The sequence below is a fragment of the Macrobrachium rosenbergii genome, chromosome 14 (assembly GCF_040412425.1).
Source record: "Macrobrachium rosenbergii isolate ZJJX-2024 chromosome 14, ASM4041242v1, whole genome shotgun sequence".
Lineage (NCBI taxonomy): Eukaryota > Metazoa > Arthropoda > Malacostraca > Decapoda > Palaemonidae > Macrobrachium > Macrobrachium rosenbergii.
This window is the reverse complement of record NC_089754.1, coordinates 2,399,419-2,412,488: the sequence shown is the minus strand read 5'-3', so window position 1 is coordinate 2,412,488 and position 13,070 is coordinate 2,399,419. Positions and strand designations below refer to the sequence as shown.

At 41.1% G+C, this 13,070-nt stretch overlaps 1 protein-coding gene across 4 annotated transcripts in view; it reads right to left on the bottom strand.

Annotated features, from left to right (window-relative positions):
* Positions 1 to 3,023: 3,023 nt before the first annotated feature.
* Positions 3,024 to 13,070, bottom strand: part of LOC136845687 (toll-like receptor 4) — a 285,261-nt gene continuing 275,214 nt past the window's right edge. For 2 of the 4 annotated variants that reach the window (XM_067115833.1, XM_067115834.1), the window contains 2 exons: positions 10,900 to 11,124; positions 3,265 to 3,365 (listed from right to left, as the gene is read on the bottom strand). In XM_067115833.1, coding sequence (XP_066971934.1) covers positions 11,025 to 11,124 — 100 coding nt within the window. In that variant the 3' untranslated portion in view covers positions 3,265 to 3,365; positions 10,900 to 11,024. Of the gene's footprint in view, positions 3,108 to 3,264; positions 3,366 to 10,899; positions 11,125 to 13,070 lie in introns of those variants that run through there. The other 2 variants (XM_067115837.1, XM_067115839.1) reach the window with 2 other exon arrangements.

Below are 13,070 nucleotides of genomic sequence, written 5' to 3'. Positions count from 1 at the left end.
TGATTGCCCCCAAGATCAAGTTGTTGCAGAAAACGTGAAAAAGCCCTCCTCTCTCTCTCTCTCTCTCTCTCTCTCTCTCTCTCTCTCTCTCTCTCTCTCTCTCTCTCTCTCTCTCCTCACGGTACACAAGGGTGGGGGAGGGGGTGATAGATGGAATAATAATGGGCCGTTTCGAATCCGCGCCCCGCTTGGGCCAATCCATTTTTGTGATAACTCCGTTATTTATGAGCAACAAAGAATGGACAACCCTTTTCAGTAACAAGGAGTGCAGTCAACGAAGAAGACATTCGCAAAGTCTGAAAACTATACAAAATGATATTTCTTAAATATTAAATACTATTCTTCAACAGAGAGAGAGAGAGAGAGAGAGAGAGAGAGAGAGAGAGAGAGAGAGAGAGAGAGAGAGAGAGAGAGAGAGTTAAAATGCTATGATTTGCCACCTACTTTCACGTACTTGGTCATGTCAACTGTGAAAATAAATGGCAAAAAAGTTCTGTGACCAGTAGACCTAAGATTCTGACTGGAAGTAGGTCTAGAATGCAAACCAGATAACATTGACCGCAGAGAGTGTAGGCCAACAAAAGCTCTATAGAAAGGAAGCTTGTTCGCTGTCTTGTTCATAACTTCATCTCCATCCTAACAAAGAAGCCAGTTTGCCCCAGAGCTCATTCGTCCACGAGTAGAATCGTAAAAGTTCAAATTTCGATTTCAGTCATCCAAAACTTCACAGCTCTTCCCTCCCCAATTCAGGTTCGACTACCATGGGTTACAATGAGGCCCGACTGCTTCCAATGGAGCAAGTCAATTCTAAACGAGCAAACAGAAGGAACGGGAATCATGACAACAGCTCATTTTCCATACTAAAGCTCTCCTAAGAAAGCACTGAGCATGTTAGGCCTACATGGCGCTTGTTTCAAATAGCAGAGCTCTACTGTTTACCAAATCATGACGAAAAACTCTGAAACATCAAAGTAGAAAAGCGTTTGACGTAACCACTCTATCTACACCAGACAGTGTCACTCTGATTACGTTATTATTATTATTATTATTATTATTATTATTATTATTATTCTGCCTCCGCCAATGGAACAAACGTAAAGACGACTTTAGGGAAATAATTGCCCTGTCACCATGTGAGACATAGGCCTAATGATTCACCAAGAATGTAATCGGATGAAGAGGCCACACGATGAATAGGCCTATCATAAGCAATTATTCTCTATTCTCAGATCTGTCAATGCGAACATTGAAATGGTATCGAAGTACAAGCTTAAAAAAAAATGCTGCAATTATCAACCTCTTGCGCTGGTGCGAGAGCCGGTCAGTGTGCCAAGTACACGGTTCTCCAGTACCAGAGAGAGAGAGAGAGAGAGAGAGAGAGAGAGAGAGAGAGCAACACCTGTCTAGTGTCTTTGTTAGAAGATAAAGCTATAAAGTAGATTAACAATCAGGAAATGTCCAGTTTATGACACAATCACGCCAACAGTTTATGTCAAATTTAAACCATAAAACCTAAGACTTTATTCTTGTTTATTATTCCAAGATTCACTTTTTTTTAATGCCAATTTCATTTGAGATCATGATCAGCAGTAGAAAACATTCTTTATACTTTAAACCTAGAGCCAGGAAAATCTACCACTCAATATAAGACTTCGATCTTGCTTCGACTTAGAAAAAAATGAATAAAACCAAATTTTGACAAATTACAAACTTGGTAACTCTTGTACAAGCCAAAACCATTCAATTTTCACGGAAGAAGTTCTTGTTGAGAGAGAGAGAAGAGAGAAGAGAGAGAGAGAGAGAGAGAGAGAGAGAGAGAAAGTTAAGTATACCTTAGTTTTACCAGACCACTGGCTGATTAACAGTTCCTCTCAAAGGAATGGCCCTGAAGGATTGACATATTTTCAACAACTAAGAACCAATTGGTTACTTGTGCAAGATAGAGAGAGAGAGAGAGAGAGAGAGGGTGGGAGAGCTGAGGGTTTAAACAGCGCATCACGATATCACCATAGAACAAAGGTGGTAACTACAAGTCACTGTACTATGTTACCTTAAAACTCATCATCTGAATCTTCACCTGGCGACATAAACACCTTTAAATTACAATAAACAAATAGTTTTAATTAACGAAAAACTAGACCGTCCCTGCTGTTACGATTTTAAACCATAATCATCACCATCATCTTGGTAATCATCATCAGTTATTTTGACAGACAGAAATATTTGGTATTCAGTGAGAAATGCTAGCAATAAGAGAGGCTGGTCAGGGCAGCGCCCAGACGCCATGACAGCGCGTAGTCCAGACCTCGACCAAGAATTTATCTGGGGCAGAGAAAGAGACGCTGCTTTAAAGACCCTCTGGTCATTCTGACCCCCACAGAACGGCCCCCTCTCCTTAAAAGGTCATTCCTCTGTCTCATAAAATCTAGTCATTAGTTACTAGCAACGACGCCAGCCTTTTATTATTGGGAATATTAACCCAAAAATCAACTCATTTCCAAGTCATCTTGTGAACCAAAGACGAAAAGAAAAGAAAACTATTTGGCAAAAGTAATGAAGGCATCAAGTCGCTCCCTAAATGACAAGGTACTATCACGGGTGTCTTGTATTTTTCCAAAATGTGACACAAGAAGTTATGAGCGTGGAACAGGGACCCTCAATGCAACTGTACCGTCAATCCTAAAAAAAAAAAAAAAACCTCGACCAAGAATGTATCTGGGGCAGAGCAAGAGAAGCTGCCAAGACCCCCTGGTCATGCTGACCCCCACAGAAGGGCCCTTATCCTCAAAGATCATTCCTCTCTCACACAAAATCTGGTCATCAGTTACTGGCAACGACGCCAACCTTTTATTGGCAATATTACCCCAAAACTCCACTCATTTTCCAACTGAGAATGAGCCACCTGACTCTTACCTGTGTGCCCCAGCGCAAAAGAGTAGAAGCATTTCATACCCATCTGTCTCAAAGCAAGTGAGCGACAGACCTCTTTAATATGTAAAGTGAAGGAAAAAAGTCAAAAACAGCTACGGAAGACTCACTTCAGCCAAACTCCTTGTTGAACGATGGGACGCCAGAGATTCGTAACTTCCACTTTTGGCATCAGTAACCTAAGAAGAAAATCATTCAGATTAATAATGTGAGAAACATACACATCCAAATACACAAATATGCGCAAGCATAATGCACACGAGACTGGTTTATCAGAGTAGCGAGCGCGAAAGCAGATATTTCAGAAAATAATAAATGCTAAGAGGGACTCTTTACCTTATTTCGACAACCTTCCTGAGGGTGCAGTTCCTTCCAGGGGTCTTCATGGCAAGCCTGAGGGGGGGACACGTCTTCAGACGGGGCTCTTCTGCATCAACCTGCAAATAAAAAATCCTTATTAAGAAATTTAAATAGATGATGAGCTCTCTCAGCAAACACAACCCCCCTAAAATATATACTAAACAGTAAATACACATACAATGTATTTTGGATTAAGAATTATAGATAAAATCAAATGATAGATTTCCCAAGAGGAAAGGGTATGAAGAGTATAACACACACACAAACACACACACATACATACACACATACATATATAAGTATTAAGGTAACCAGCGACAGTAATCTGAAGACCACAGGAAAAATAAACTTGGGGCAAAACCTGACTGGAAATGTTCAAATCTGCCCTGTTCTGTTCTGGTCTATTCCTCAGCAACGGAAAACTTGCAGCAGCATTAAGATGCCTGCACTCCTAAAGACACATAAACCTCGAAAAACACAACGGGCCCACACAGCTGACGTGTGAATTAGACGCCCACGTCGCCTCGCGAAAACACTTCACCACAAACGCCCACAGGGAACCATCGAACCATACGGGCCAGGAACGGACGGACGGACTGAGACAGGCAGCAGGCAGGGCGCGCTTGCGCACGGCGACACTAACACGAACACACGCAGCAACAAACAAAACGATAATTGAGCAGTCACTTATCGAAATGACAGGAAGCGCTCGAGCCTCATTAACAGGACTGGTGGTTAACTATGAACACTCACTGAATGCTGTTCACTTCTTATCTTTAAGGTTATGAGAGCAACGCTTTCAAAATGACGTTGAGATTATCATAACAGGCTCTGGTTATCCCTCAACAGACTAAAAGTCCCTGAGAGAGAGAGAGAGAGAGAGAGAGAGAGAGAGAGAGAGAGAGAGAGAGAGAGATCCCTGCAACGGGAACAAACACTGCAGGTTTAACCCTCAAAATACACACCTGCGATTGCTTTAATTTTCTCACAACATAAAATAAATTCTATTCTTCGAAGAGGTCGATCGAACCAAGTTTCTCGAAGCCTCATTTAGGGATAAGGAAGACCTGTCGTTACTCTTACTCTACGCGAGGTCCTTTGAATATAATCCGAGTAGATTTCAAAGACCTTGATTCGACGATTACACGGCTCCCTCGGCGACCACAGTCAAGAGAACAGAACAGGAAATATTCGAAACAAAATACTGCCGGCTACAACAGCTTTAGGGTCTTTCAGTAATTACTCAACACTTTGTTTCCCAAGAAGTCGAAATCCTAACACCCCTCCCCCCAACCCACAGAAGGGAAACGAGGTGTCACACTCAGTCACTGATCTCTGAAAGTTAAAGAAAGCCGTATTCAGCAACATTTGATCGAGTGGACAAAAGTCACTTTTCCCGAAAGAGAATGAAAACGGCGTTGCATTTTAAAGTTAAAGTATACCTTAGTTTTACCAGACCACTGAGCTGATTAACAGCTCTCCTAGAGAGGGCTGGCCCGAAGGATTAGACTTGTTTAACGTGGCTAAGAACCAGTTGGTTACTTGGGATTTTAAACAGTGACAATACTTATGTGAATAGTACATACTTTTTCTGTTCACTGCCAGGCATACTCAAAGAGAAGTTCCCACCCCGTCTCGTCAATGTCAATTTCAAGTAATTAGGAAAAGAAATAACGCGGTTTTGCATTTAATTTTGGCTTTCGTAGTTTTTTACCTAATTACTTGAACAAATAGATACCGAGCATTTACAAGCTCTCTCTCTCTCTCTCTGCACCTAAAGATCTATTTGTATCAGTTATGACCTCCACAGAGAGCTCTGTAGACACCAAAAGGCCTACTGCAGTTTCTAGGCCTTACGAGCAGAATGCCTTCACCAAGACACTCTCACTGACTTCTCTCTCCTTCAGCAAATGATGGAAATTGGAGTTTTGTTTATTCACGTTTCAGATTGTTTACCGTTTGATATTTTATTGTCAGTACCAAGTCTCTGTGGAGCTTCGGTTGCCGAAATTTAACTCGTAACGGTTGAGCATGCTCACAGTCGATTCGGTCCTGTCCTCATCAACGGCTCATTTGGTTGAAAGTCTGGACAAAAATTGGGAGATTAGACAACTTTGAATCTTGGAACAACTTTTCGTTACTGAGTTTGCTATTTCTGATTACTTTACATCTACAGTAATTTACGGTGGCGGTCCTCGGTGTCAGCAAAAGTGGCCTGCACTTTCTCTCTCTCTCTCTCTCTCTCTCTCTCTCTCTCTCTCTGGAATAACATAACCTGTTTCGGCCGTGAAAAATTTGCTGTTGGAATTGAAAACTTGGTAGCGAAGATAAGGGATTATAGAAAGGACTGATCAGGTTCGAACTGAAATTAAAATTACGAATGGAAAATTAAGTATGAACTTAAAAATGCTTTAGAATATTTAAAAAGAAGACAAACGCTTGACAGTAATTGCCAGAAAACGTTCTCGATGTCATGAGGTCTCACTGTGCGCCCGTCCGTCCGGCTTCAGTCTCTAGGGTTTATGAGGGGCACTACTGTACCATGATTAGGCTCAGTGGCTTCCCTCCACAATGACACACACACACACACACACGCCTATCTTCCTTCATTTGAAAGGCCTGAATGAACAATAGCCTTGAAACAAGTGGAAGCTCCGTACATTTCCTATCCATTTCTATAGGATCGACTGTTATGCTCGATCATCCCCCCGAAGAACAATTCATCATTTCATTGAAAACCTTTCCTCTGCCTCAAGACTGGCAATGACCTGATTCGTAAGCATCGTTAATATGCTGCAGAGTCAAGTTATGTCAATTTCAACTTGTCACAATAGAAGGAAGTTGTGAATTTGGAACAGCCGTTCAAATAAAGAAGTTATTCCTTGCCATTGCTGCCTGAATTTAACAAAAACAATCTAGATTTTTTACGAGACTTCCAGAAGACGTTTTCTCCCCCCCGCCCCCACCCCCAACAACCCACTGGATTCCTGGATACAGCCTTGACGTGTGCTTGTTTCCAAATGACCTTTTCCATCGCTGCCTTGAATAGGATGTCTTGTAATTAGAACTACTTCTTCAGAAGTTCAAGCGAAGGTGCAACGCATTACTACCCTAATACTACTCTCCTTCCATTTTAATACATTTTTATCTATTTATTATTATTAATTTGATGAATGGGATCTCTTTGTTCTGTATTTCCCTTTTACTTCCTCTACTTCTTCCCAAAGAACACCTTCATATTCTTTGGAAGCTTTTATTTCAAGTCAGTGGCCCCTTTTGAGGGATTGTTCCATACGAAAAGGTTTCATCTTAATAATAATAATAATAATAATAATAATAATAATAATAATAATAATAATAATAATAATAATAATAATAATAATAATAATAGCCTTGAAAACTACAAAACCTGGGTCACATCATGACTCAGCAACATTAAGACTTCCACAAATTTGTTGGCCAATAAAATATAAAACCCAGAATTTTTTTTGGCTAAAGTATCCATCTTGGACTTGTGACACCAATTCGACTGTGAATGAATCTGCTCATTGCAGAACTCACTTGCAAATGAGAACTTGCCTTTATAAAGCCTGGCGTCACTCACTCCCACTTCCCCATGATCGCTGTCTTTTCATTGCCTCTTCAGCGGACGGGCAGGAGGACTCTGCAAAGGAACGGGAATCCTGCCCTTCTTATTTCCCTTGCATGAACAAAGATCCTTTTAACACTTAGGGGCTGCTCCTACGGACAAGGTCCAAGCGCTGCCACAAGGCCGTCTTCTTCTCTGAGCAACGGTAACAACGAAGAAGAAGTGACCTTTATGAAGGAACCTCACAGACTCTTATTACAGAGTTCTCAGAGATTCTGACATTTTGAGGGGACTGGCGCAGTTGGTGTCTCTAGAAACTGGTCATGAAACACTGCGTTGAAATATCTCAAAAAGTTTACGATTAGGGTCAAATGGTTCTTAAACTCTGACCTATGCAATACTCCTCCTCCTGCCTCCAAAATCTTTCTAAAACTGAGGTCCACAATAATGACCAACCATCATCACGTAAGTGGAGTTTTGGAGTTCGAGTCGTTTCGGCCGTAAGTCATTTACGTGCAAAATGGGCGCCGTGTTTAGTACCGGCCCCTTGGGGATGTACGTAAACCATAAAATAATAACGTAAATACCATAAACATAACGTCTTACATTGTTTTAAATGTTACGGCCTAAGTGACTTACGGCCTAAAACGACCGGGACCGGAGTTTTGAGGGGCACGAAGAAGACTGACTGATGACGAGTTCAGTCTAAATAGAATGGCTCTTCCTCTACGCTGCCGGAAAAACGACAGCAGACATTGCAGGATGCCTGACTGCAAGAGATTATCATAAGGTACCACAATCCCATTGAGTCTAGGAAGCAAAATCGCCATTGTATAAGGATTTTCTGCTTGCAAGACCTGATCAATTTAGCCTAACAAGTTATGAACTCCATTCACAACTATTTGATCACAAACACACTTCACTGAAGCACCGTTCTTCAAGTTGAAATTCAACATGACCGGCGATGCAACACTCATGACTGAATGCCGAACTTGGCCCAGGCTACTCTGGCACTCTCCTTCTGGCCTGGTCTTGGGATCCTAAGCCCTAGCGTTTATCTATAGCAAAAGCAGGTCGTTTACTATAAACCACATGAAAGTCAGCGTCCTTCAGAGGGAATGGACTGTCACATCCTCTCCTACTAGGATAAAATTCTAAAATTCCTCACCAGAGGCCTTTGGAGAGCAACATTTACAAGTCTCTCACGGAACTCGCACACCTCTGACCAGAACGAATCACCAACTTCTGTGTGACCACAAAACTGTGCTTCTGACGCGCCTATGTTCACGGAGTTCTCAACCACTACAGATTAATTTACTCACCTCCATCAACGCTAACTAATATCCTCGATCATTAGGAGTCTCGTTGTCACAAAGCCACGTTGGCGGAGGACAACAAACAAACATGGCTCAACGGAGCCAACGCTACAGTCTGACTGAGAACCTTCCGGAATGCTTTTGGCCAATCACAAGAGTCCATGCAACTCCCTTCGAACTGAAGAGGCGAAAGCGACTCCTGATTGGCTGCGAGAGAGAGAGAGAGAGAGAGAGAGAGAGAGAGAGAGAGAGAGAGAGAGAGAGTCCCACTTTGCCTTGACTCGATATCTTCTCCTTTTCGCCTTCCAGACCCTCAGGTCAGTTCCAGAAACCACTGGACGGACGGACATAAAAAGGTGACGTCAGGAGAAATTGAGACCAGAGCCTTCATTCCTGTCAACCTGGACCCTATTTTATCCCTTTCCTGTGGTCTGGCAACTGCACCTTGATTATTTTCTAATTCCCTCCGGTCTGGCAACTGCACCTTAATTATTTTCTTATTCCCTCCGGTCTGGCAACTGCACCTTCGATATCTATTACTTTCCTTCACCAAACTTCGCATTTTCTCAATCATGACGACTCACTGCTGCTGTTGAGGGGTTTTATAAGTAAGGTCATTGTCGATAGCAATGCATTTTAGTTGCAAAGAGAGAGAGAGAGAGAGAGAGAGAGAGAGAGAGAGAGAGAGAGAGAGAGATTTTTAAATTCAAATCCAGCTAACAAAACAACCGGTGGGGGGCGTGGCAGAGTCTTCGAGCTGTCAAACTCGCAAACGGCCAATGAAAGACCAACTGGAAAGCTTTCTCTTCATCTCTGGTAAATGACACATTTACGAATGCAATACAGCCTGCCTTTAATGTCCGCTCACGGGCGCGCGTGTGTTGTAAAATTCTCAAACCTATAACCATTCATGGATCCTATCCACAGAGAAATTGGTGCAAATTCGACACTCTGTACAAGTGTCCTTTTGTGCTGTTGATGGCCATGATCGAAAAGCGTAATAATATTACTGCAATCACCTTGAACACTGTCCCGAGCCTGGATTAACAGCCGCGCCTTTCAGTGATAAGAGAAATGAAAACTGGGTCTCACTAAGAGCCATCGTCCACCACCTGGTAAGCAGGCAACTGACCTGTGACCACTGTTGTTCCCCAGATTTAAGTAGAATGTTGCAAATTCGCGATGATTATTCAACAGGCACTCAAGTAATCGTCACATTCATTATGGAGCTATAGACGAATTAAGTTACATATTGGCGAAATTGATTTGGCATGTACTTGGCCGTTGATGACCAATGTTGCCCAAACTGATAAACTGCAAATAAACACTAATTTTCGTGGATTTTTAGACACTGATAATGACGTTTAAAGGCCGTTTCATCTCATGCCTTGTTATCAGATTTCCATCAACTGAATTTAGTTTCTACTCAAATAATTATTTTTAACCACACCTCTCATGCTTTTCAAGGTAGATCTAAGTCAGTGATTCTCAAACTGGGTGCCGTGGCACCCCAGACAGTGCCTAAGGGTGCTGCAAGATTGTCATGAATTTTGTCTTGGCTAGGTCATCTCATTGAACATTTGTAAAAAAAAAAAAAGTTTGCAAAAGTCTTCATATAATTATTATCAGCGTGTCTACTCTAATTATGTTTATCTAATTTTTCTGATATGCTCTTTGTTTGTACAGTATCTTTCTGCACGTACGGTGTGCTGAATTTGGTTTGAGTATGGATGATAATTTTATTAATTAAATAAGAGGTTAAGTCTTGCGATATGTTGGGATGGTGGAGATCAGGTGCCACGGTAATGATTACATTAGTTAGGGTGCCATCACTCAAAAAAGATTAAGAACCACTGATCTGAGTAATAGATACACGGCTGGTATTTAGCGAGAAATGGCAGTTTCTTATAGCATTTTGGTTGCTTATTTACAATTTAACGTTTTTTGGGGGGGTCGAATGCAATTAACCTGTAATTAACCCCTGAAGTCCACCCAACAAGGGGTTTCCATACGCGATCTTCACAAGACAGAGCACGGGTATATATATACGTCTGTTCGGAACGGTTCATATCCCGTCCGGCAAGTGCAATAACTTGTTAACGTAGGGGTACCGCCCCCGGGCCAGTACTAAACACGGCGAAGGGACATTCCATTTGGCAGACAACAAACAAATGCACCGCCAGTATCAGAAGCCCTAAAAGTGTAGAAAAAAAACAGTTTCCAAGGCGTGGAGCTAATACTTAGAATAACCCTTTTCAATTTAGGGATTCATAGCACCACGAATCGCTACAGTTGGCTCTTTTCCACATGACCCAAAATAGGAAAGGTCTGCCCGACATCGTCTCTGTTGGTTGACATAGCCCAGATGTACACATCAGGCCTCTTTCTCCCTTTAGCACCTTAGCACACTTAGGATAAAAATCCTCCTATGGACCCCGAACCACAAATACGTTGAAGGTCCTCAGAGTCTTCGCAGAAATTTGCTAAGTCAATTTCTCAAAAATTATACAACGGCCTTCCAACTTCAGACTTGACGACCTACAGAAATCTTGCAAAAGTTCCAAAATTCTAAATCCCGTGACCACAACACCCCTTTCCGGAACATTTTCAAGACATCCAGTGCTCATTCAAACCTCCAACTCCTACAAAATCAAGAGTATGGCCTAAAATTGTAAGCAAAACTACCTTGAAACTCTTAGTTCTTACCAGAATTCTTGTCTTCTTTCCATAAGCTCTTGTTTATAGACACCAACGTCCATCTTCGTCCTTAGACCTATTGTACACTGAGCCTTCCACAGTCAGGGACGGAAATTAGGATTTGATTTGGCCAATCAGAGGCCTCCACCGTGCACAGCGTTTCTGTCGCCCTCTTCCATTGGCTGAAAACTTCGGTTTTGGGACAAAGCATCTTCGTAAACGATCTCCCATTGGCTGGTGGAATGAGAACCAATTTTCAGAAGGTATTTCTGTGGCGACAATTCTCCTTGGATGTCTAACGTATGTACAAATAGTTTATGAACATGTAAGTACATACATGGAAAATAAAAGGCCAGTTAATAAATGGATAATTGTGGAAAGGGGAAATAGAATAACAAGGAAAAAGACTAAAAATGTATATAAGAAAAGGCAATCCCAGCTGCATCACAAATACTACTCACCTACATGTGTATTTAAATTCGATTGTGCTTCCAGAAGTCTATTTAGGTTCATGCTCATGTCAGTACCTAAACTTACTGTATATATATGCAAACTTTTTTTTTTTTTACCTAACAATCAAAATTGTGCTAAGCAGCCTGCTAAAATTTTTCAAAAACATATAGGTGCTCTTAACATTAAATTAACACCAAAAAATCCTAAAACTATTGGTTCCTTTCCCTTCAAGGATCGGCTCTGTCCCTTGATGACGTCGGGCGTCGTATGTGAACACAAGTGGCCCGGATGTAGTTCCGGGAATTACTTTGGTTCTCCTCAAGGTCAGGGCCGATTCTCACCAGGCCGCGAGTTATCGTACGGCTTGCAGATTTTCTAATCCCGGACCTTCAAATATCATAAGATCCCACGCTAGAGGTTGCAAGACATCAGTAAAATACGACAACTTCAGAATAATTGGCCAAGCTAAGGAACCTGGAGAACTGCTTCTCTTGGAAAGTCTGAATATCAAAAGAATTGTACCGACGTCAATTTGCCAATCATCGGCTGTTAGAATGACTCGGTCGTTTGTTTATATTTGTTCGCCTCCTCCTGCTTTTATGATGTTCGTTTAATGATTTCCTCTTTCACCACGAGAGGTGCGCCTTCTGCTCTCACTTTTAAGTTTATTTTAAATTCCCTTTTATTAAGTTCTGCTCTTTATTGAGTTCATTTTAAGTTTTCTTTTTATGAGTTTTTTTTTAATGTGTAAATATTTTTAAGTGTGATTGTTTAACTGAGATTTCATTTTAAGTTTCCTTATATTTTGTGTATGTTTACTTTTAATTATGTATGCTGAATAACCCTTGTTGCATTTATAACTCTAGATGTCCTGACGATGTGACCACGGGTCAAGAAACGCGTCGACAATAAATGTATGTACTGGATGTGCATGTGTGTCCCTGCGCCCTTCCCCTGCCTGCAATGGTGCCCTTCGATCCTACTTATCACTTAGGAAGCAAAATCAATTCAAATAACGAAGGAGGAAGTGAGGGGAGGTGATATATTATTATACATTCATCAATTAATGACGTTACTTAAGATAGAGAAGATAAAAAGGTTTGGATAGGCTATTCTGGGGCTGCCGGTATAGATAGCAAGCCTTCCTATATCTGATTATATATAGATGAGGCTGGAATGATAAGGCCGCTTTGGACGTTTTATATTTATAATCGAAAGGTAAAGCGAAAAAGACCTTTTGTTTACATTGGCTAAGTTCCACCGCTGGGGATGAGATTGGTGTCGTTAGAAATGAGTCTCCTGTTATGAGCCTCGTACAATTGGTCTTTCTTCGACGTATTCCTTGTAATTATTAACAAAAAATATTCTAATAATATAAATAAATTATTAAATATGAAATCACACACGAATAACGCAAAAAAGCTACACAAAATATCGTTAACTTGAGAAACAATACCAAAATTACCTTCGTCACATTGCGGCCGTTTCTTCATTCTCGCCAGTAATGTCTCTCTCTCGATTCGTCTTGTCAAATCTATCTTTCTTTCAACAATATCTTTTAATGAGTTAAACAAATAACGTCAAATAAGAATAAGGACTGAATTGATTTTACTTATAAGCAGATGTTATTAATTATGCAACGACAACTATACGGAAAATATGGCTGACCTGAGCTAACGTCAATATCAGATATATTTATTAACCTTCACTTTTTATTTTTCTATAAA